Below are 25,263 nucleotides of genomic sequence, written 5' to 3' on the forward strand. Positions count from 1 at the left end.
CAGATTATCACGAATAATACGACGGAACAGCCGAAGTGACTTGTTTCTTCAGTGTGCTTTTTTGGTGCGCACCGATATTTTTTGTTTACCTAGCAACAGCAAACTGCAATGGTGTTTTACAACTTCATCTGCCATTAACGAGTGCTTGTTTCAGCAAAAGGTAAATTGTATGCTCGGAGATTAATCTAGAGAGAGAACGAATAATAATAGATGCAAAGTTGGTAAACCAGTCACAATGAGCTAACATTAACACAACCAGGTTGATCTATTCTCTCAAGGATGTCTCTTCAAGCTGCTTCCCAACCCTGCGGCCTGCAAATGTGTCGTGGTCCTGATGATGAAGAGACTTTCTACATGCAGTGCAGAGCTGCATACCTAGCTGTGTTCAAGTCTAGTTTGACAAATATCGCCTCCAAACATCAGTTATGTCGTGGTAAGCTATAGTAACACTATACAGTGATTTACTAGCTAGCTAGCTAACTAAATAACTAAGTTAGGGTATCAGTTAGTTTAGGTCATGTTACTAATACTGCCAATTTAGCTTTCAAAGTAATCAGTGGCACAGAAATCCCCAAGTGCCTGTTTGCAGGAAATGTATAACTTCTGATAAATGTACATGTTTAAACATTTGTCAGAAAATCAATGGATCAGCATTTAGCCTAAGTGATGGAGGAAGACCTTAACCAGCACACAAAACCTTTTGCCTTTTGTTGATGGTCGTGCCATTGTCGTTCGTTGTCCTGTCATCACCCTTTGCTGCTTATAGATTCAATACTTATCCCTTTTATCCCATTCAGTTCTCCAGCAGGCTGGGAGAAATCCATCCTATGCAACTCTCAATAAATACTGGACCCCAAGAACATCAAAACTGAACTTTGATGATTTCTGTGAGATCCTCAAGTGTGAGAAGCAGACAGAGGAAAATGAGCTGATGAGGGCTTTCAAAAAGATGGACGTGAATTGTGATGGCTATATCTCACACAGTGAACTGGATAAGGTCCTCACTACTGTAAGTAGCCACTTTGGTAGCCACATGGGCTACTATTTGATCGAGGATGGAATGTGCCCCCCCCCCCCCCATGATTATAGTGTGCAGGCTGGGTCTATGTAAACTTCTATTTTTGTATTCTGTGGTAAGCAGAGCAAGGGATACAGTTGGAGATAGATTTAGTTATTTTTCAGTGAATTGATTAATAGACTAGTACAATTAGCCAACTGGATTTTCTCAGAAATTGAGAATGCACCAATGTTGCATTCAAGGTGCATACTGCCTAAAGCAGTGGTTCTCAATTTTTTTCACATGAAGGACCCCTAAACTGACAAAGATTAGACCACGGACCCCCATTTGATAGGATTTTAGATGTTTTATTACAGAAAGTGTATAAAACCCATGACGAAAATAGTCATTGTGTTACTTATGAATAGACTTATAGCGAAAATAAATTACCCCCCTTTTGGCTGGGGACCCCCTGGAACCCCCTCAAGGACCCCTGGGGGTATCTGGACCCCCATTTGAGAACCACTGGCCTAAAGCAAAAGATTCAGTAGCTGCTCCACTGCTCACGTTGGATCCAAGCGGAAAAAAATCTCAGAGTTTCAATTCTCGATGGCTGACACGCAAGTTCTCCCGCTTTGGAATAAGTTGAACTGATTGTTTTAATCCATTCCGAAGTCAATGCGCTCTGTGGAGCAGGGAGAACAGTAACACTAATGACAATGCAACGTAACGCTGGCAGTGGAGCTCTAATGTATACTGTATTTTGTTCTATGATTTTGTTGTGATATTTTCACTCATAAAGGAAACGTGTTGATTTTTCCAGAGAGGAGATAAAATGACCACTGAGGAGGTGAATGCCATTTTCTCAATAGCTGACACCAACAAAGATGGCAAGTTGGACTATGCAGAAGTAAGTTTGGAAAATTGCGTCTTACTTTCTCTGTTATCACTGTGCTCACTGTGCCTGGCACACGACGTTAGAGAGATCCACATATTTTTCCATGGTTTTACCCCAGTCTATCAGTGCATATCAGTCATGCAAACATGTCATGTATTCGCTAAACTTCACTCCTTATGGTTTCTGATCATCCAAGCTCTAAATAAGCAAGAACAATGGCTGTTATCCTGAGAATTGAGTAGCAGAATCTTCTAGCTACAGCCAAACTATACCAACAAGTCTACCCATCAGCCAATTGTTGGTTGATGGTATGAAATTCCCAAATTCTCCAATCCTATTTTACTATCTGCCGCAACAAATAGACAATGTTACGACGCAGTGCAGTTGGGGTGCTTAAAGTGCCTTTGCTTTTGTCTCATTCCATATTTGTTTTAAGTGATTTTTTTTTACAATGGAACATAAGGCCTCCAAATCTGTCTTGGTTTAATCAGTTGCTCATCTCCATCCAAGCTGTAGGCCAGGGATACTCAACTTGCTTTGCCCGAGGGCCACTTTCGTGAAATGATAGAAGGCCAGGGGCCAGTTAATAAACAAACAATATACATTTTTCTGTAGCAGATTGTAGGTTTTTGGGGTGTCAGCCAGAGTTTAGTCTGACAATGTTGTGCACACCGGATAGTTAGTTAGGTTAAGTTTTGATTTTATTTTGATTTTATTTTATTAAGGATCCCCATTAGCTGGTGCCATAGCAACCAGCTAGTCTTCCTGGGGTCCAAACATACAAACAAATTAGTACAATTGCAAATGCAAAATTATTAAATGTCAGTACTCAACACAAAATACATAATGAACTAACAAATAAGATAGCTAAAAATTACATCGAAAAAAAAGAAACAGAAAACAAAAACAAATACAGATACTTTACAGTGTTAAATAAACTTTAAGATTCTTTTTAAATGTTAATTTACTGTAAATGCAACACAGGTTTAGAGGCAGGTTATTCCAAAGTGTCAATGATCTAAAAATAAAAGATCTCCTTAAAGCATTGTTTTTCGGAGACGGTAATACAAGCTGCCCATTGCTGGATCCTCTTGTGTAATGGTCATGCACAGTATTACTAAAGATTATCTGTTGATGTATAAAAACTAAAAAAGTTAGTACATACATTAAGTGCCTGGGTAGCAAGCAGACGGCGGTATTTGACAATTTAGCAGCTAAATCATAGATTATTGAAAGATATTCCATATTCCAGACTGAAATGCTATAACAGAAGTGGAGTATTGACCAGAATGACATGAACATTTGGACACTTATTCAGCGGGTATCTTGCATGTTTGCGTTCTGGTGCACTGTAAAAAAATAAAAAATAGTGCAATTCCATCGCGGGCCACCAGTTGAGTATCACTGCTGTAGGCAATGCCTCACCTCTCCACTGCCTCAAAGCGGTGCTCATGCATTATCCCCCTCACTACGGGTTTCCTGTTGCCGTCAGTTCTGCAGATTGCTGGTGTCTACAGTAGAGCAGTGTCAGGTGGCCGCTCTGGAGAGGCTTGAGGGCGATGCCGAGCTGAAGAGACAGAACTTTGGCAGCCAGTCAGAAAGCCCTCCGAAGAGCTCTGTGTCAGAATCACCTTCATCATCTTCAGCACCAGCGGCTCCTCTCCCCCAGCCTCCAGAAACACCTAGGACAGAATCAGACACTGCACTAAAGAAAGGTAGAGGATGTGGCTTCCCAGAGCATTTCTAACACAAAAGAAGACTGCCACTGTGTTGTTGTTTTTTTGATGTCCTGAGAAAGTTTACTTTGTATTACCAACAGGCCTGGTTCTATGGCGGTACAAGAGCGTGCATTCCACCCTCTGTTTAATATTTTGCACCCTCAGTTGAAATTTGCGTCTGCGTCCGATATTACTGTCTTTCAGAGGCTGTAGCGGTCTCGTTTTTGAAGCTAAAGTGAAGATCCTGGTATCATATGAAACTAGAAGACATAAGGCATCCATTGGTACCAACCATGTCATGCTAGCTAGCTTGTCGGGAAGGGGCTAAATAACAATTAAAAGTAAAGCTAAATCCATTCAATGCAAAGGAATTGCAAAAATGTCCCCATTCTTTATGATCGAGGTATACAATTGCACAGGTTACCTGAAAAAGCCGATTTAATGGACATGGACAAATCAATGGACAGGCATGTGGGTGGGTGGTCTGGTTAGGTTTAGGCTTGGGGTGGGGTCTGGTTAAGGTTAGGCATTGGACCCCTGGGTCCTTAGGGTTAGGGTCTGGTTAGGGTTTAGGTGTTGGACCCCTGGGTCCTTAGGGTTAGGGTCTGGTTAGGGTTAGGTGTTGGACCCCTGGGTCCTTAGGGTTAGGGTCTGGGAACCTGAGAAATTGCAGTGTTGACTTTCATGCAATTCGACCAGTAAGATCATCGCTTTCACGTATCTCCAGGACTGTACGTTCGATCGACTTTGAACTGGGGAACGAGCACTGCACTAGTAATAATAATAATAATAATAATAATAATAATAATAATAATAATAATAATAATAATAATAATAATAATAATAATAACAATACTTTATTTGTATAGCACTTTTCTAAAACCAAGTTTACAAAGTGCTTTACATTATAATAAAAATTACGGTAATCACATTTTGTACTCATGTTCAGGGACCAAGTGTGTAAAGTGTGGTTAAGTCCTATTATGAGAGAGTATGGCTTAGGTATGGTAGGAACACAGGATGTTGAACATGCATAATGCCAATGTTAATATTTGCACACTACTGACTATATGTCCAAACTAGCAGCCTATAGAGGCTGTGTAGGCATACTCCAGATTCCCATTTGTACACACACACACATGCACACACACACACACACACACACACACACACACACACACACACACACACACACACACACACACACACGCACATTGCCCCTATACGCCTCACAGATTAGTTTTGAGGAATAAGTAATAGCTCTGTTATTGATCGATTTTTCACTCCCATGACAAATCACCTCATTAAGACACTCCATACATCATAATCGCCACACAATTAGGGCAGCGTGTTTGGAGGGAGGAGGCCGCAAAGCGTCGTCATTTGGGTAATCATGTCTGCCATTAAGAGGTTGACAAAAGCCCTTTGTACACTAGTGAAAGATGCTGTGGGGAGAGCAGAGCACCGGCCAAAGAGATATGTTTTCATAGTGTCAACAAGCATTGGCTGCCTTTCAGTCCAGCTTCAGCCCCACACTGCCAGCAGAGGGAACCAACCAAACAACACCAGATTAGAAGTCCGATTTCTCCTGTGAGACACAACTAGGATTAGATCTCTTTGGCCGAATCGGGGATGTGAATGAAAAGGCTGGGTCACGACGGGACCCGGGGGGGGGGGGGGGGGGGGGTTGAGGAGAAGACCGGCGATCCCCCCCGATGAGAGAGCCAGGGACAGGCAGCGCTGGGAAGATAGAGTGGGTTGCTTTAAGTGGTCAGTCTGTGTTCATGTTATTGATTGGGGAGGATTCCAGCACTGCTCACTGGGGAGATGATGAAGGATTAGGCCGGGCCGACCACCGCTGCAAAAACAAATGAGCTCTGAGATAGTGGCGGGGATGATCTGAGATCGTGGCGGGGATGATCACATTATTGTGCCTCTCTCCCACATTATTGATTTATACCCCGTTACATTTTAACAGAGTTCTGACACGAGCTGCTGCTACGTGACCGCACATGTTGAATGGGCTTTTCTTAGGGCTCAAAAATGTTTTGACTGCTCATTTGCTCCTAGATTTGTCAGTATTAAGACACTGCTTCCCTGGGATTTTTTTTGTTTTGTTTTGTTTTGTACGGAGGTATGTGGGTGAGACCCGCGTTCATTGTGGTTTTAATGGCATTCTCACTACACAATCTGTTGCTTTTCGACCGCTCTTTGGATTATGTGGTGAGATATGGGCAAAATGATGTAATCGCCCTATTGCTGTTTCTGTCTTGTTTTTTTTGTAAGCCATATACGACCAGTGGATGAACTTTCATGGCGTTTTCCTGATAGTGGATGTGTTTATTTCAATTCTAGTAGGAATGCACGATATAATCATATCAGTATCGGCAGATGTTAGTCATTTTTTAACATATCAGCATCGGTCCGATGTTGCAATGTTAATATCACATTGAGAGGAAACATTGCGGTAAATCTATGATTTCTGGGCTTTTCCAAATGTTTTGGAAATAAAGAAATATGTTAATTTTTCAAATTCACAGTGTTTACATGTGTTTTTCAGTATGTACAACATGTTATTATCACAGAAATGTGTTTTTATACAGATCATATCGACATCTATAAATATCGGTAATCGGCCATAACAGCAATGTTAATATTGGTTATCGGTATCGGCCAAAATCTTCACATCGCTGCGTCCCTAAATTCGAGCAAGGGAGCTGCCAATGCTGAATGAATACTGCACGAACTCTGCTCAAAAATGCAATCTGAACTCACACCGAAGCTTTTGTTAGGCCACATTTCAGTGCATCTTTGTCCACATTCACAAAGCAGTTCCAATTTGGCCCTCTAGATTAAAATACTGTCATCAATACAAATTAGATCCATGACAAATACCTTGATAGTGGGTCTATTTATTTCCCTGCTATGGTAATTTGCTTTTTAGCCCATCACATTACTTTGCATCTTGATTTCCCGGCCTTGGAAAACAATCAGGCCCCTCATTATTGACTTGATATTTTCTGGCTTCAATTAGTGTTCAGGGGGGAAAAGTTGCGCAAGATAATGGATTTGAGCGGGTCTCGTTATGCCATTTGTAATTTACAATGCCTCCACAATTAATTAAAAAGGGGTTGAACTTGAGATCACACTTTTCTCTGAATCCAAATACAAAGTAGTCGTTTTCACTTTAACTTAGCAACGGACGTCTGATAAGACTCAAGATAAGATATAAGATTACAATGTCACCCATGTTGTAATCCTCATCTCTCTTATGGATGTGTGTTTATCGTGTGGAGATGGAAGGGCTGTACTTAATCTGTCAATCAGTCAGGCTGTCTTATCTGTCTTATTGTAGCAAATTACAAGTTAATTGATTGGTTGTAATTATGGAACATGTATTTGTATTTGTTTGAAGGATCATGCATGTTTCTGTGCTTGCATTCGTGCAGGTGTTTTCATGTTTGTGTGTGTGTGTGTGTGTGTGTGTGTGTGTGTCTCAGACAGCCGGTCATCCTCCCGCCCCTCCTCAGCCCGTAGCAGACGGTCGTCCCTGTCTAACGCCATCACTATGACATCCAGCAGCACTAAGGCCAGCAAAATACCTGAGCCCTCAAGTTTACAGGTACCTCACTCTACAGTCCAAAAACCATGTCCTTTTACTCACGTTATGTAGCCCCACTTGGCCCAGTTTGACTTCCTGTTCAAAACACCGTCTGCTTTACCTGGTCACTACACTAGTACTGTCACAGGAAGTAACTGGCTGACCCTTGTGTTGGAACATAAGGTGAATTGAGCAGGCTTTTTAGACACGCACGCAAACAGACATGCAGGCATGGACCACCTTATGCAAATCCAATTTGCATTGTGCTTATAATGATAAACTGTTATTATTCCTAATTTTTCTGGCCAACACCTGGGCCCTAATGATTTATGAAAGACCCTATTAGAGAACCACTGTCTGGCAAAACAGAGTTAATGAAATAAAACAGTTGTAAAGTCAACTTAGATTTTAATTGGAGTGCATTGGAGTACATGCGGCGCTGCAGCATGTCTTATAGGGCTGGCCTTGTTTCTGCTGGGTCCCCCACTGATGACAGCGTCTCGTCGTCATGTGACTTTGGGGTCTCACATCTCAATTGGGGGTTTCAGTCTGAAAACGGCGTTAGACGTTGTTAGCAATGCTCTCTCTCTACCGACGTTTGTGCATCTTGTTTTGAATGAATGACTCAGTCTTGATGACGGAAATGAAATGTAATAAAATGATTTGTGAAAGTAACAAGTCATCCGTGAAAATATTTATGATCATCATTCTCTTCTGAAAACACCATGGGTGATTGACATGATTTTATTATGACTCTACAATCTGCTATCAGTACCATCAGTAACAAAACCTGGGAATCTGTGAGAGACCAGGGCCTTCCAACTCCACTACTTTCCCATTGTCATTGTCACCAAGCATTTTGATTGGACTTTGGCCCTGGGTGGAAGAGCTAGACACTCTATTGTTTGTATTTGTATTGTTTGTATTATTATTTTTTTGGCGGGGGGGGGGGGCTTAACCTCAGCCGGTTTTCGTTACAGTGGCACAAAGGTGAATAAAAAAATAACTACCAACCCTTGCTGCATCTCTCAGGAGGTCCACGCTGCGGGTTGAGATTGGAAAGGGCCAGACAGCCTCAGGATATGTGTCAAGAGATGACCTCTGACCTCTGAGGGACGTTCCTCTCACTGTATTGGCTTCTCTCAGGGGCTGATAATTGGGGGAGTGGGGTGGGTGGCTCGAGGCAGGCGGTGTTTTGGTAGCTCTGTGCGTGCGTGCGTGCGTTACGGTTGTGGCTAGGGCTGCACGATATGCAAAAAAACAAAAACATATTGTGATTATATTGGCAGTCGGCAGATATTGCAATTGATAACTTGACACATTTTGCCTTTATCAAAAAATTGCAGCTCCATGCAAGTTGGATATATTGGCCATATTGCGATTTCAATCATATTTTGATGAATTGTGCAGCCCTAGTTGTGGCTTCTTTGCCATGTTGCTGCACTCTGAGCAGTAAATCAGACACGTGGGCCTGAGTAGGTGACAGTGGCCTGTATTAGTCTGCTGGCTGACCCCTCTCTCTATTGAGTGCATGGCGCTGCCCGCGGCATTTCCCCTCATTTAATATCGTCTGGACAAACCACTGAACGTGTTATGGTTTGATCTTTTATGTTTCTCACATCCCAAGATAAATACTTTGAGAAAATGGCTTTTCTCTGCAAGAGTGTTTTATGGTACTTTGTTTCTTTGTTTAACTCTGTGATTTATTTGTTCAGTAAAAGCATACATAGCCTATTCCAGACTTGCTCAGTCCTCAATGTCCTCTTATTGTATGTCCACGTCAGCTGTACTTTCATTTTATGTGTCTCCAGTGAGCTGAATGAAAACTTTCTTCTTTTGATTTTCTTGTTCAATTTCAAATTATCACCTCATTTCAGCTGTGCTGGTGGACAAAGAAACAACAGGATTTTCGAAATGAGGGAGATATTAGGATTCATAAATATCGCCCCAAAGTAGCCTCTTGATAATTTGAATGACTGCTGGCCTTACATTGAAAAGGCTATATTTATCAAAGTTAAATGCACTCCAATTTGCCATATCAGGTTCAAGTAGAAGATTTACCTCAGCCTTTTTCTGAAATGTAGTGTAACACTGTTGCCCTCTTCTGGCTACTCGTGAGTATAACAATAATTAAGTGTTGCTGAACTGACATGCGCCATGAAATTATGAATATGCCCCCTGAAGGTTGGAGTGATGTTAATGATCACAACAGCAGGTTTAGTTCAAGTCAATTAAGTGGGTAACCTCATTGTGATGATTGACTACTTAATTCACTTCTTGCTTGCCAAAATATACTTCACAAGATCAATTCTCCTTTTAATAAGAACTGCAAATTACTTTTGCTTTCTATTGAATGAGTAAATGCATTTTCATGACAAGTCGTTTTTTTTTCTTCCAAAAGACTTTGTTGGGATTGTAGTGAAATCCAAATTGATGCCATACATCACAAGAGGGCATGGATGTTTCAAATGGCTTGAGTACTGGGGTAAGGTGGGCGAGCCACATTGGGTCCAGGTCTGGACAGTTTAAGAACCATTCCTTTTCCAGGCTTATTGGACACTAGTCAGTTGGTATGAATGCCGAGGGCCGTCAGTTAAGCAGTCGTTGTCCGCTGTTCCAGGAGTGGCATCACAGTTACATGAAGGGCTGTTTCTTCCTGGAGGATGATGGGAGTATCAGCTCTCTGCAGTACCAGCTCCACCTGCCCCAGGCAACCAGCGTCTACCTCACCATCCAGCCACTCAACCTCAGTCACAGACCAGGTGCTGCTCCATATTACCTCACAGATAAAACCCTAAGAATAGTCAGACAGTCATACAGTGCTTTATTAATTGCGGTGTAGGGAAATTATCTTCTTACTAACTCCTCTCTATAGGGAGGTCATAGGTTAGACTCTGCTACAGAACAGCAGTCCTCCAGCTGATAGGGATTCAGTGTCTTGCTCAAGGACACTCCAGTACGGCAGCTGTTTGCCAAACTCTGGATCCTCCAGCTGAAGTATATTTTTTATCACCACTAGGCTACCCAAAGTAACATCACGGAGGTCCCGTTTTAATATGCTGTACTTTTTGCACTGTTGCCGCAGCTTTGCCATTGTTTTGAAGAGATATTGATATAGTTACCATAAACAAATTAGACCAGGGAATTTGGTCTTAATTTTGAGAAGCTACCAATTGTCTCGAGCTAAGGTATTTGTTTACAGTTAATTATAGCAACGGATGACAATTAATTTGACAATGATATATTGATGTTTTAAAAAATGCTGTAGTACTTTTTAAGATGCACACTTTCACGTTTTCTCTCATATTTGCAATCATATTAGGCATAATTGTCATATAATATTCCGTAGGCTGGGAAATGTGATTGTGAAATCCAAATGTGAACTGTGTTTTCCTCTGTCCTTGTCTTTGTCTTTCAGACAAGTCGTCATCCTGGATGACCGTGGACACAGCACTTTTTGTCATGTCAGCAGGTGAAAGCAAAGACGACTCAACTTTAGTGTGTTTCACTGAGTCAAGAGACAAAGAGGTACGGATCTTGGGACCAACTACCTTCTGGAAGAAAATGCTGTCATGTTATACTGTACATGTTTGTTTCCCTCCACCCCCAACTAACGATTGCTCCCACAACCATCCTGCAACTGCTTTGTTTCCACAGAAGTATGTGTGGAAGGGAGAGCTGAGTGCTGGGACCTACTACCTGCTGCCCTTCACCAGCGGCTGCAGGCTGAGGAAGAAGAGCAAGAAGAGGCTTTCTAAGAAACCAGTTGACTTGGTCTACAGGACTGACACTGGAGACCTAGACCTCACCAGGGAGTTCAGGTGTGTGTGTGTTCAGGTGTGTGTGTGTTCAGGTGTGTGTGTGTGTGTGTGTGTGTGTGTGTGTGTGTGTGTGTGTGTGTGTGTGTGTGTGTGTGTGTGTGTGTGTGTGTGTGTGTGTGTGTGCGCGCGCGCGTGTGTGCTTGTGTGTGTGTGCATGCCATTAGCAGTAGTATAAAAATCCACCAACAATATTTTGTTCAGTTGTCATGTCATAGGTTATGATGCGTAAGTGAGCTAAATGGATATCTAAAATACAATGAAAAATGAAGATGGGTAATGTTGGAAATGCTGCTAAAAGAAAAAGGTGGCGTGTCCCGTTCAGGTGAGGGGGGAGGATGGATGGATGGATGGACGTTATATCTACAGTACATATTATAATACACCTCTAATGTGTTTCTGTGTTTCTGCCACAGGGAGGTGCTGTCTGATATATTTGAGGTGATAGACCTGGATGGGAATGGCTTGCTCAGTCTGGAGGAGTACAATTTCTTTGAGCTGAGGACCAGTGGAGAGAAGTGTGACAAGGAAGCCTGGGCCATCTGCAAAGGTCATTATTCTCATGAAGGCTCTGATACATTTGGAGGCAACACTAGTGGGCAAGTTACCAACAATCAGGACTCATATTTCTCAATGATAGAAATACCGTACAGCTTACTGTCATATCTGCATTGACCCATTTGCCAAACCAAAAAATGTTGCCCACCATGTGAATAAGTGTGTGTAACATAAGTCAATACATCAATCACTATTTCCCAACAAATTATGAATGGAGGCACCCTCTCTCAAGGTAAGCATCATAAATAAACTCTATGGCAGTGTATGATCCTAACCATCAAATTGTTACAAGCTCATTTGTGAAAGGCAGAGGTTACAGAGAAAACATGTTTTTTTGTGTGTGATTGCATTGAAAAGCAAATTAAGGCAATTAGTCTCCAGTAGATTTTTTTCTCAAATACACTGCTACCGCAACATCATCAGTGATGTTATCTGGGGTCGTAAGGTGTTTCGGGTCTGTCAACATCATACACCCTCGCCCAGTAGACCCAGCCGAGGCCAATTAAGACCCCGACTCACGTCCCAGAAGCCGCTACGGATCAGCCTTACTACTCTATCTGCAACGTTGCCCGCGGGAGGGGTAAAAGAGAACCCAATCCGCTGCAATAGAGCTAGTGCTACGCCGCAGTATTGGCCCTTCGGTGCATGGAGGATCTAGGCTCTGTGGGTTTCTCCCGGCCGTGCTCCTCCTTCGTCTCACCAGACCCCCCTCATGACAAAGGCAATCCAGAGGCTGAAGGGATGCCTCAAGGACGCCTCAAGAGGGCCTGTGCGCTGCACGTCATTTACCTGCGTCGAGCACCTCGCTCTAGCCTGGAGGACCCCAGGCCGCGCCGATCTTGCGCAGATTTTCAGAAGGCTAATCCGTAGCGTTTGTGGATTTCTCCCTCACGAGAGAGCCAAGATGGGGTGCTAATCCCATCCCGTACCGGGTTGCCGTCTCTCCGGCCGTCAACTGTCTCTCCAGCTCGTCACCAAACTATACTTGGTTGTCACCTAGTCTTTCCTAAGTGTCACTGGCCAGAGGCAAGCCAGGATTCTACATTCTCAAATACACTGCTACCGCATGCGCTAGGACGTGTCATCAGTGATGTTATCTGGGGTCGTAAGGTGTTTCGGGTCTGTCAACATCATACACCCTCGCCCAGTAGACCCAGCCGAGGCCAATTAAGACCCCGACTCACGTCCCAGAAGCCGCTACGGATCAGCCTTACTACTCTATCTGCAACGTTGCCCGCGGGAGGGGTAAAAGAGAACCCAATCCGCTGCAATAGAGCTAGTGCTACGCCGCAGTATTGGCCCTTCGGTGCATGGAGGATCTAGGCTCTGTGGGTTTCTCCCGGCCGTGCTCCTCCTTCGTCTCACCAGACCCCCCTCATGACAAAGGCAATCCAGAGGCTGAAGGGATGCCTCAAGGACGCCTCAAGAGGGCCTGTGCGCTGCACGTCATTTACCTGCGTCGAGCACCTCGCTCTAGCCTGGAGGACCCCAGGCCGCGCCGATCTTGCGCAGATTTTCAGAAGGCTAATCCGTAGCGTTTGTGGATTTCTCCCTCACGAGAGAGCCAAGATGGGGTGCTAATCCCATCCCGTACCGGGTTGCCGTCTCTCCGGCCGTCAACTGTCTCTCCAGCTCGTCACCAAACTATACTTGGTTGTCACCTAGTCTTTCCTAAGTGTCACTGGCCAGAGGCAAGCCAGGATTCTACATTCTCAAATACACTGCTACCGCATGCGCTAGGACGTGTCATCAGTGATGTTATCTGGGGTCGTAAGGTGTTTCGGGTCTGTCAACATCATACACCCTCGCCCAGTAGACCCAGCCGAGGCCAATTAAGACCCCGACTCACGTCCCAGAAGCCGCTACGGATCAGCCTTACTACTCTATCTGCAACGTTGCCCGCGGGAGGGGTAAAAGAGAACCCAATCCGCTGCAATAGAGCTAGTGCTACGCCGCAGTATTGGCCCTTCGGTGCATGGAGGATCTAGGCTCTGTGGGTTTCTCCCGGCCGTGCTCCTCCTTCGTCTCACCAGACCCCCCTCATGACAAAGGCAATCCAGAGGCTGAAGGGATGCCTCAAGGACGCCTCAAGAGGGCCTGTGCGCTGCACGTCATTTACCTGCGTCGAGCACCTCGCTCTAGCCTGGAGGACCCCAGGCCGCGCCGATCTTGCGCAGATTTTCAGAAGGCTAATCCGTAGCGTTTGTGGATTTCTCCCTCACGAGAGAGCCAAGATGGGGTGCTAATCCCATCCCGTACCGGGTTGCCGTCTCTCCGGCCGTCAACTGTCTCTCCAGCTCGTCACCAAACTATACTTGGTTGTCACCTAGTCTTTCCTAAGTGTCACTGGCCAGAGGCAAGCCAGGATTCTACATTCTCAAATACACTGCTACCGCATGCGCTAGGACGTGTCATCAGTGATGTTATCTGGGGTCGTAAGGTGTTTCGGGTCTGTCAACATCATACACCCTCGCCCAGTAGACCCAGCCGAGGCCAATTAAGACCCCGACTCACGTCCCAGAAGCCGCTACGGATCAGCCTTACTACTCTATCTGCAACGTTGCCCGCGGGAGGGGTAAAAGAGAACCCAATCCGCTGCAATAGAGCTAGTGCTACGCCGCAGTATTGGCCCTTCGGTGCATGGAGGATCTAGGCTCTGTGGGTTTCTCCCGGCCGTGCTCCTCCTTCGTCTCACCAGACCCCCCTCATGACAAAGGCAATCCAGAGGCTGAAGGGATGCCTCAAGGACGCCTCAAGAGGGCCTGTGCGCTGCACGTCATTTACCTGCGTCGAGCACCTCGCTCTAGCCTGGAGGACCCCAGGCCGCGCCGATCTTGCGCAGATTTTCAGAAGGCTAATCCGTAGCGTTTGTGGATTTCTCCCTCACGAGAGAGCCAAGATGGGGTGCTAATCCCATCCCGTACCGGGTTGCCGTCTCTCCGGCCGTCAACTGTCTCTCCAGCTCGTCACCAAACTATACTTGGTTGTCACCTAGTCTTTCCTAAGTGTCACTGGCCAGAGGCAAGCCAGGATTCTACATTTAAAGTAGAGAATAATATATGTTGTATGTGTGTACATTCTGCAAAATTAAACAGAGACTCCACCCTAAAACCACTACTAAAAACAGCTATTCACAATGTTCTTGCACTTCTTGGTCCACTTTGTTGTTTGGAAGTGTATTTTTCATATTCCTGGCCAAACAGGCAATGTGACGTGTTGTTGACATATTTGACATATTTCCAGTGCAGCTACATGGAGTTTGACTGTCAACAATCTACAACAAAGTGTAAATGTCAGGTTTGGGTGTCTGACCCTCACAATCAAAGAGTAAGGGCGTGATTTTATAGACGTAGCATTTTCCATCATTTCCCATAGATGTTCAACAGAAATCCATCGTAAGAGGCAGAGAGACCAGCTTCTCCACCTACCATAGCCTCAACAGACCATAATGCAGTGCAGCCGTGATAATTATTGCGTTTTGATTTTGATTGATCAGTCCTTTTTATGGACTGGAAAAAAGTCACTTCAGAACATCACTGAAGACATCTAACAGTGTCAAAGCGTCTGATGGTGGAATTGGAATTGAGTATTCCTAACTAAGTTGCAGTACAGCCAGCATTAGAAGAGCATAACTGTTCCAATGTTCAGCAGGGTGTTGGAAAAATGAGAGTAAACAAACCTACCCTAGGTAAATACAGGTTGAAAAGACGTCTCTGTGGCATTGTATAGGCAGTATGGACTAAAGCAGTGGTTCTCAAATGTTTTCACATGAGGGACCCCTAAACTGACAGAAATTAGACCACGGACCCCCATTTGATAGGATTTTGTCCCACGGTCCCACATACAGTATGATAATAAGATTGGTGCTTTTAGATGTTTTATTACAGAAAGTGCATAAAACCCATGACCAAAATAGTCATTGTGTTACTTATGAATGGAAGTAACACAATGGGGACCCCCTGGAACCCCCCTCAAGGAACCCTGGGGGTCCCCGGACCCCCATTTCAGAACCACTGGACTAAAGCACATATCACACACTTCACGTCACACTTCATCGGTTTGACACACACCTATTTTAATCTATTTTGCAATAAACTGGGTGAAAACTCAAGTGTAGATAGATGCCTGGTAGTGTAGATGAGTCTCCTTGTGATCAGTATGTGCGTGTAATGAATTTGGTTTGCATTCGGTTTGTTTGGGTTGCTTGTTGTTGTTGTTTTTTAGAGCTCATGTTTGTTTTTTGGGGGCTCACAGAAAACTTTGACACGAGGAGGAACCAGCTGACGCGGCAGGGCTTCATGGAGCTGAACCTGATGGAGGCCACAGAGAAAGACGGAGACCCCGCAGACCTGTGGATCACCCTGGAAGCCATGGGCTACAACCGTGCCCTGGAGCTGCTGGAGGTGGTGCTCACACAATGGAAAGCACATCGCTACCTTACAGAACTCATTCAACCCAACTAGCAACTGAATTCAACTCCCATCCGCGTGGGCGTCCGGGTACTGCAGCGGTAGATTCCCGAACACGGGGGTCGCAAGTTCGAGCCCCCGTGTTACCTCCGGCTTGGTCGGGGCGTCCAATACAGGCACAGTTGGCCGTGTCTGCGGGTGAGAAGCCGGATTAAAGGATGTGTGTGCTGGTCGCTGCAGCACTAGTGCCTCCTCTGGTCGGTCGGGGCCGCCTGTCCGGGGGGAGGGGAAGTGGGGGGAATAGCGTGATCTTCCCACGCGCTACGTCCTGCCGGTAAAACTCCTCGCTGTCAGATGAAAAGAAGCGGGTGGCGACTCCACCTGTATCGGAGGAAGCATGGTGCTAGTCTACAACTCTCCTGCAGAGGGGGCGGAGCAGTGAGCGGCACAGCAGGGGGGATTGGCCAAGTACAATTGGGGAGAAAAACGGAGGGGAAATCCAAAAAGACTTCATCAAAACTGCCATGCCCGTTCCTTCCTAGCGACCACTGCTCCTGGCCTGCCCCCCGGAGGAAAGGACAAAGCCAGGATGGGTTAAATGCAGAGGACAAATTTCACCGGCCACCGTCAGCATGTGTGTGTTGTGGCCCTCCGTGCATGTGTTGATGTGTAACCGTGTGACAATAAAGACGGGCTTGTCCGTCTCAAATCGTGTTTTTTTCGTGTTCCTCTTGGGGTCCAAGAACAAAGCCTTGTGATTTGCTGATACTACACCGGGACACACACACGCGCGCACACACACACACACACACACACACACACACATACACATATCGTATAACTCACCTAAACCCTACTAACTGGTTGCATAAACTCTTCCACCCTACACCCCGTCAGGCTTGTCCGTTCCAGATAGATGTGCACTGTGAAGGCACACAGCCCTCGGTCCAGCCGCTCAGTGTGGATTCAGGCCCCAGGCTGCTGAACCAGGCTCTCCAGAAGTCCATCGTAGCCAGGGCAGAGGCCAGGCCGCTGAGGGGACAAGACAGCGTCCTCATCTACACCTACAGAGGAGAGCACAGGATCTCCTCCCTCATAGCCAACAAGGTACACAACAAACAAACCAATTCAAACCTAAAAATGCCTTATTCTTCTTATTCTTCCACCATTCACCCAGCTTGTAATTGATATGCAACGTTCGTATCCAGTCTCATAGCAACAGAAGCTACTCAAAAGAATGGCCCAACAGGGAACTACTGAATTGGGGAAGTCGTTCAATTAGCAGGCAAAGAGTCTAACCAAGTCATTACCATACCAATCATTTCACTCTTCTTTTTAGCGAGGGTGAAACGTCATCGTCAGGCCAAGCCAATCGGAGGCAGACTACTTTTTATGTTTTTCCCCAAAGCAAGACACCCGTTACACAAATACTTACACGCAAAAGTGCGATTACAAAATGTGCCTGCCTGGTAAAAATAAATAAGAGAGGGAGTAATAGTCTGCAAGTATGCAGACTATTTCTCTGCATACTTGCACTTTGTATTGTGTTTACATTTTAAATATGTTTTTGTTGCGCTATGTTACTTTTTACCCCTATTCAGGACTCTAAGCCTGTATCATCTGGCAGGGGGACTAACAATGGAAATCAGTCTTGTGACTGCAATTGTCGTGCATTTTTTTTTTTTTTTTTAAATGTTTTTTACCAAACTGTTTCACTATGCATCTGTGCTTAAATTCAATCTGAATTGGTCAGAGCATCATCTGAATTGTCGTCCAGAAATTATTTTTCAGAGTGCTCAGATCTCATGAGAAAAACAAGCAACCAGGTCTTCAAGCTACTCCAGCCCACTACTCTATGTGGGAGGATCATGCTATTCCCCTCAGTTCCCTTCCCCCTAAACAGGCGCCCTGACCAAACAGAGGAGGCGCTAGTTAGGGCTGGGTATCGTTAAGATTTTTTTTTATACCGATACGATACCTTGACTTTGATACCGGTTCCTGAACGATACTTTTTTCGATACCAAGTTTAGAAAAATCAATTTGAACAAAAATAAAACTACATTACACGTTGAAATGATGATACAAATCTTTCGTTTTATTTTTTGAAAGCAGTTTTACGGCATAAAAAATAAAACCTACTGTATTTAACACAACTTGAAGTTATCTAACCGTATTGCCGCCCCTACAAACATTTTGGGAACAAAGGAAAGAAACGTAAAATAAATAATAATAAATGTGTGTAAATAGTTTTCAGTGCAAAACGGAGAGATGCAAATCAGTGTTTAATGCTCACTGCTGCAACAACGTTATTCTTGTCGAAACTGTGACAACACTTCATGCATGGAAGACAATAGTCTGAGCATTCACTAGCCTATCAATATCTATACTATAATTGCAATAGAGTCTGTCTCTCTCTCTGTCCTTTGCGTATCTCGAGAACCAAGCCGAAAATACCACTACCGGGAATTGGACCCAGGTCTGCGCGGTGGTAGGCGAGTGCGTTTACCTCGACACCACTCTACCCTATACCACTCTAAATAAAGTATTACTTACACCAGGGCATCTCAACTTTTTTTGTACCGTGGACCGGTTTAAAATTGACAATATTGCTGCCGACCGCGTGGGGGTGGGGGGGTTGGGCGATTGCATATTTAACACATAGTTCATATGTTTGGATACAGTATCAAATACACAGGGCGTATTTTCCTGGCATGAAGATAATATGAAAACATTAACTCAGCAATGTGTGTCCCACACACCGCACAGCCTGTTCATTTTTTCTCTTCCCCTCTCATGTTTGTTTCTTCAAATCGATAGCCTACATATCATTGTGGATGGCCACAAGATAGAAATGCGTTTTGAACACTTTATGATTTCACTTAATCATCTTTTTTCTACACAAAAGAGGTGTGCATTGTAACCTGACGTGCAAATTAACCAATCCAGCATGGCATCTTTTTAATGCGTGCTGGAAAAAAGCACAATGATTAATGACAGTACTGCTGCCTGCTGAATCATATAGCCTCATAGCCTGGCAGCAAATGCTTTGCGGACCGGCACTGGTCCGGCACTGGTCCGGCACTGGTCCGGGGCCCGTTGTTTGGGAACCACTGCTCTACACTAATCAGACGCCCCTGAGGTGACAGTTCTATTATAGGAAGGTTGATTGCTTCTCTCTCTGTTCCTTCCTGTATCAGGAGACCCTGTCTGATCCTCCCAGATGTCCTGAAGACAGAGCTGGGCAGGGCGTATCTGGACAGGAAAATGCGGAGTGTGACATTGGGAAATGGAGCACGGCTGACAAGTCCACGGATGGAGAGTGGTCATCGGTCGAGAAAGGAATCTCCCATCTGTGGAGACAGGAAATTAGGTCACAGGGAGGCCAGGAACAAAGAGTCTGCACATAGGAACAAGAGTGTTACCCCTAAACGCAACCAGAGAACCCCCTGCCAGCCTGCTCAAAGGTAAGGAGACACGATGGACACTGAAGTAGTACTCTGAAGTAAAGAGTGGAATAGCAGGATGTATTCTCCTCACATCTGAACCCCCCCAGTAATCAGGAGGTGGTCCGCAGGTAGAGGGGGATGGAATAGTACTCAATACTCAAGTATTCAGCATCAAACTGTGAACAATGAGTTAGAAAATGGCTATCATTTGCATAAAAAGTCATGTTGGCTGATTTCTTTCCAAATTTTTAAAGTCCCTGGAAACCAAAATCCACAAAAACGTTCTAACTATATTATTTAGGGTCTTATGTTAGTAATTGTGTGTCTCCGAAATTATTATACATTACTTTCAACCCAAAGCCTTAAAATCGACACTTTTCTACAAGATTCTACAAGATACTTCCTCATTGAAGAGAGCAGTGCGCGAGCTGCTAAAATGCAGGAGCTTATGACGTCATAAGCTCTATATAACCTTTGTACACGCGCAACCCGCAGCCCCGCACATTCTGCCTCCATCTCTCTTCAGAGTTCTAGTGGTCCCACACATTTTTGCAGCTAGCTAACTACGCATTGCGTCAACACAAAGGCTCTTTTAAGAACCAGCATCTATCTATCTGTCTATCTGTCTATCTGCGAGTTTATCGCTTACTCGTCGGCGGTGTGTAGAAACCTTGAGAGGGAGAGCTCTCCTCTGCCTGCGAGTGCACAGCGCTGCTGTGTGTGTGGTGTGTGTGTGCGCGCGTGCAGACAGATAGACAGATGACCGTCAGTCAGTACGCTATGCGCGAAGCAACACACACACACACACACACACACACACACACACACACGCGCACACACACACACACTAGGGATGTCGAAAATCATAATTTTTCTTGACCGACAACCGACACTCATTAGCCGACAACTGTCGGTTAACCGAGAAGATTAAAATGCGCTATTTTACTGTCTGTGCCCCATTAAACTTTAGGCCTACCAAATGCTTGATTTTTTTTCAGTAGAAAGCGTTTATTTTTACATCTACAAGCAGAAAAAAACACATTAACAAAACGAGAAGACAAGTTAAATCCTCCAGCCATCTAAACAAAAACATTCCTCGGATAGGCTATGATAGGAGCTGCACGCATTTGCAGAAGGGGGAATTACGAGGAAAAAAACCCATACTCACGCTCACAATTCTTAAATGAATTATCTTACTGCATGTGTCGTAAATAGTCTAATAAAACCAGCAGAAACTAATTTTAAAAGCTCAGAACGAAACGTGTCGCTAATTGAACGAATTTCCACTTTGAATAGCACATCAAGACACCGCCCCAAGCCTTCACGCTGCAGGGCGCACTGACGAAGCGCTTATTGCTCTCTCCTTCTGACATTCTCACTAATTCAACAGTGGTTTACCTGCTTTTGAGATCTGCAAAAAAATAGTTTGCTTCTCTCTCCACGCTTCTCCCTCTCTCTCTTTATCTGCGACGAGGGCTGTAAGTGGCTTATGCTCTCTGTGTGTCCGGCTGCACGACATGACGACGAGTGCAGCAAGTCCGCACGCTGACAGCTGTCAGCATTGCGGGACTCGGGAGGATGAACAAATGAGGCAGGCTGTCCAAACTTTTTACCGATCTAATATGAGATGCAGAGAAATAATTATAGCCTATATTAATAGCCGATGTGTTTAGAAGAGCATTCTCACTCTTGCTGTAATCGTTGTGGGATTATTACACCTGAGAGACAGACAGACCCGGAGAGAACTCAATTTACGGTAAAAGTGTGGATTCCTCAGTGAATCGATGTGGAAGACGCAGCTTGTTTTGAAACGCGTCATTGAAAGTAACCTCATGGTCTCATGACAGCGGCTGCGGCTGGAACACAGAAGGAGCATGACTGACTGGCTCGCTGTAGTCTGACTCTGCACAGGGCAGGGCGTCTTCTCCCGTCTGGTCAAAGCAGAGGGGAGGCGGGGGTGTGGCGCATGTGTGGAGCTGAGTTTATCACAGAGCACATCTCGCACGCGGGGGGAGAGGCGGACAGTGCACACTGCTTTTCCATTTGGAAAAGCCTTTCTCTAAATGAATGTTGTTCTGGCAGTGGCAGGAGCTTTTAATTCCTATATAATGCTGCTACAGTAACTACTTAGGCTAGTTAACATTGTTGCTTACCGCGAAGGAGGGAAAAAAAACACCATATTGGCAACACGTTGTATGCCAATTTAATATGCAAATTAACCGTTTGACCGACATGCTTAACCGACCAATGACGTTGTCGGCGGTTAACCGGTTAACGGTTAACCTTCGACATCCCTAACACACACACACACACACACACACACACACACACACACACACACACACCATCTCTCTCTCGGAGAGAGAGAGAGAGGGAAATTTCCCTGCTGCAGACGGGACACGCCCACACAGTCCGCGGGAGAAAATACACTCTAAAAAATAATTGATTCTCATTACTTTTGCCAGACTGTCAAACCTAAATTTATATACTTTGCGACGTTCATCATCGTTCAAATTTGGCTGGTGGCTTATTAACATAGGCTCCTGTGATGTGATGAACTCAAAATGCTAAATAATAATAAAATATTTCTGGTTTCCAGGGACTTTAAGTTGCGAAGCCGCTTCAATGCGTCAGCAGTTGACCTGTGCGACTCAATCTCGTGTAACAAAAGTGTACGCATCTGTAGGTGAGCAGTTCACGCATGGAGTAGGTGTACCGTTTCCTCCAATTCGTTGGCGATACTATTTAACTGGACGACTGTAGCTCACTCCATACTGCAATTGCTCAACTATGACATCACATAATACATTCCACATCCAGAAAGTGCTTTTCTTCTTTCTTAAGCATTTGTTCAAGCCTTGAACCCCTGGTATTGCCGCTTGCGGCTATATTTGAAATGATTGTTGTTTTTGTGGATGTTCCCTGTCTTCCTGTCTTACCTATCTGTATCTGTTTGATTATGTCAGAGCTGATTGGCGGGAAGAGAGACATCTGGCAGAGGAGAGGAGGAACGTTGAAATAAATTCTTCAGCAGAGGTGAGAAAAATATCACTGTTGTATCACTGATGTTGCAACACACACAGACACTGTACTGATTCTTTACTTATTTCTCTATTGAAACAGAGCGACACCCACGGACCCAAACGTCACCCCTGTCAGCAGTGTGATAAAACATTCAAAACACCAGGAACCTTAAATCGTCATCAGTGTGTTCACTTAGAGGAGAAACCTTACTCCTGTCAGCAGTGTAACAAAGCATTCCCAAGACTTGATAACTTAAAGCTTCATCTGAGATTTCACTCAGATGAGAAACCTTACTCCTGTCAACAGTGTGACAAAGCATTCAAAGCACGTCAACAGTTAAAGATACATCAGATAGTTCACTCGGACAATAAACCCAAACCTTACTCCTGTCAGCAGTGTAACAAAGCATTCAGAACACGTAAAGAGTTAAAGGTTCATTACAGAGTTCACTCAGGAGAGAAACCATACTCCTGTCAGCTGTGTGGGAAGTCTTTCACACAGTTAGGTGGCCTAATAAAACATAAATTCATTCATATTGATGGGAAACCTCACTCCTGTCAGCAGTGTGACAAAGCATTCAAAACACTTAGGGATTTAAAGATGCATCAGAGAATTCACGGGGAAAGACCTTACTCCTGTCAGCAGTGTGACAAAGCATTCACAGAACTTAGGACCTTGAGGAATCACATGACTATTCACTCAGAGGAGAGACCTTACTCCTGTCAGCTGTGTGGGAAATCTTTCAAGCAGCCCCATCATCTAACGTCACATCAACTGACTCACACTGAAGATAAACCCTACTGGTGTGATAAATGTGGGAAGAGATTTCGTCACTTAAATTCATGTGTCCAACACCAACATATCCACACTGAAGAGAAACGATACCACTGTGACCAATGTGGAAGGAATTTCAGTCAGTCAGTTCACCTAAGAACACATCAACGCACTCACACTGGGGAGAAACCCTACAGCTGTGAGCAATGTGGGAGCAGATTCAATCAGTCAAGTCACCTAAGAACACATCAAAGTATTTACCACATTGGGGAGAAACCCTACCGGTGTGATGAATGTGGGAAGTGTTTCCGTGTGTCATATGAACTAAGAGTACATCAGCGCATTCACACTGGAGAGAAACCTTACCTCTGTGGCCAATGTGGGAAGAGTTTCACTCACTCAACTTCCCTAAGAGTACATAAATGTGACAAGAGATTCTGTTTCTCAAGTGAACGAACATCACCATAGCGCATTCACACTGGAGAGAAACCTTTCCAATGTGGGAGTTTCAGTGATTCACATACCCTAAAAGTACATAAATGCATTCACACTGGAGAGAAACCCTACTCATGTGACAAATGTGGGAAGAGATTCCGCCACCCCAATAAGGGACACCGCTGTAGCTAACGTGGTGAAGAGTGCCTCCACTCTAGTGAGACCAGAGAGACATTTGGAGAAGTCCTACAACCTTGATGTGTCCCTTTTATGGCTCATTTCCACCACATGGTACTGCATAGTACGGCTTGTCTCAACTCAGCTTTACTCGTGTCGACCTGAAGTAGTGTCTGCTTCCACCGCAAGTAGCACTCGCTCAATCTACCATACTTGTTTAAATGCATAAATTGAAATCAAGACCTTCCAGATACTTTTCACAAGTTTATTTTATTGTATCATCAGACATTGACTCATATTCAACTAGTTGAAAAAAATATTTCCATTTACTGTTTTTGTCATATATCAAGACATACATTTTTGTCAAATTAAATTTAGAGGTCAAAAGTCATGGAATTAACTGAATATGACAGTGAAGTAGGGCCATATGAAATCCATTTTATTTTTTCCAAATTCCATTTTATTTTTCCCCAAATTCAATTGTTTCTATTTAAATTTTAATTTAGGGATTAGGATCAATATTTTATTGCTTTTTCGGTGACTTGGCTCTTTGAGATGTCCTCTTTGAGATGTTTCTCAAAGTGAAAACCAAGTTGTGAGGTGACGTAAGGGTCCTCGATTAAGACCCACCCCCTCTCAAAACACCCCAATCGAAAACGGAATAATTTCTCTAGGCCTATTTTACAATTATGAAATAATTTAGGTTAGTACAATAATTAGGTCTGCTTTTGATTTTGATATTTAGGCCTACTTTGATCAGTTTCAGCCAAATTATGGGAAATTCGGCAATATTCCATGTTTTACAGTTGATTCCATTTGTCTTACCAAAATCCATGATTCTGTCCGTTTTTTCCCCGTTTTGTGGAAATCATATGGCCCTACACTGAAGTCATTATCTTCTTTTCCACCCTTTTGGACTTAGTTAAAACAAAAATCTTATTTTATTATGCACCTACTGGTAAGGTGCTTCTTTTTGGATGTAATGTATATACTGTAGCTACTTGGGGTAGTTACTTTTTTCTTTATTTTCATTTTAAATTTTTTTGTGTAACTTGGTCGTGCCAAACCTTTTTATCCCCCTTCTGGCGCTTAAGGAACGTGTGCTGCATTCATGTGATGTTGGCGAAAATATTTGCAGACCGTTGCTTTTGTTCTTTGTTGTCACAGAAAAATTGACAGCAAAGAGTGGATAAATTGTTTTGAACGTCACACAGCCCCTGCAAAATGACTAGTTTAACTTCAGAATTGGATCAATTCGGTCTGATAACATTTGGAAGGTCTAGAAGAGCTGCACGACTTAATTGTTTATCCTCATTCAAGTGAGCAGAAGACTAACCCGGAAATTAGCTGGCTAATTCTGTGCACAGTGCGGGAATGTCCCGGATGATGGCAGATTGAAAACTCAGTT

The 25,263-nt window shown here is 44.2% G+C and overlaps 1 protein-coding gene across 1 annotated transcript; it reads left to right on the plus strand.

Moving 5' to 3' along the window:
- Positions 1-279: 279 nt before the first annotated feature.
- LOC310786965 (EF-hand calcium-binding domain-containing protein 7-like) lies at positions 280-19,577 on the plus strand (the record flags this gene model as incomplete). The annotated part of the gene is made up of 13 exons (XM_083648296.1): positions 280-433; positions 798-1,009; positions 1,821-1,907; positions 3,388-3,610; positions 7,114-7,235; positions 9,835-9,976; positions 10,633-10,742; positions 10,872-11,035; positions 11,449-11,582; positions 15,845-15,993; positions 16,897-17,106; positions 19,231-19,463; positions 19,553-19,577. 13 exons carry the CDS (start codon positions 280-282, stop codon positions 19,575-19,577), a joined length of 1,965 nt encoding a protein of 654 aa, XP_083504422.1.
- Positions 19,578-25,263: the final 5,686 nt, after the last annotated feature.

This window comes from Poromitra crassiceps (assembly GCF_964638095.1).
Source record: "Poromitra crassiceps genome assembly, chromosome: 12".
NCBI classification, from domain to species: Eukaryota; Metazoa; Chordata; class Actinopteri; order Beryciformes; family Melamphaidae; genus Poromitra; species Poromitra crassiceps.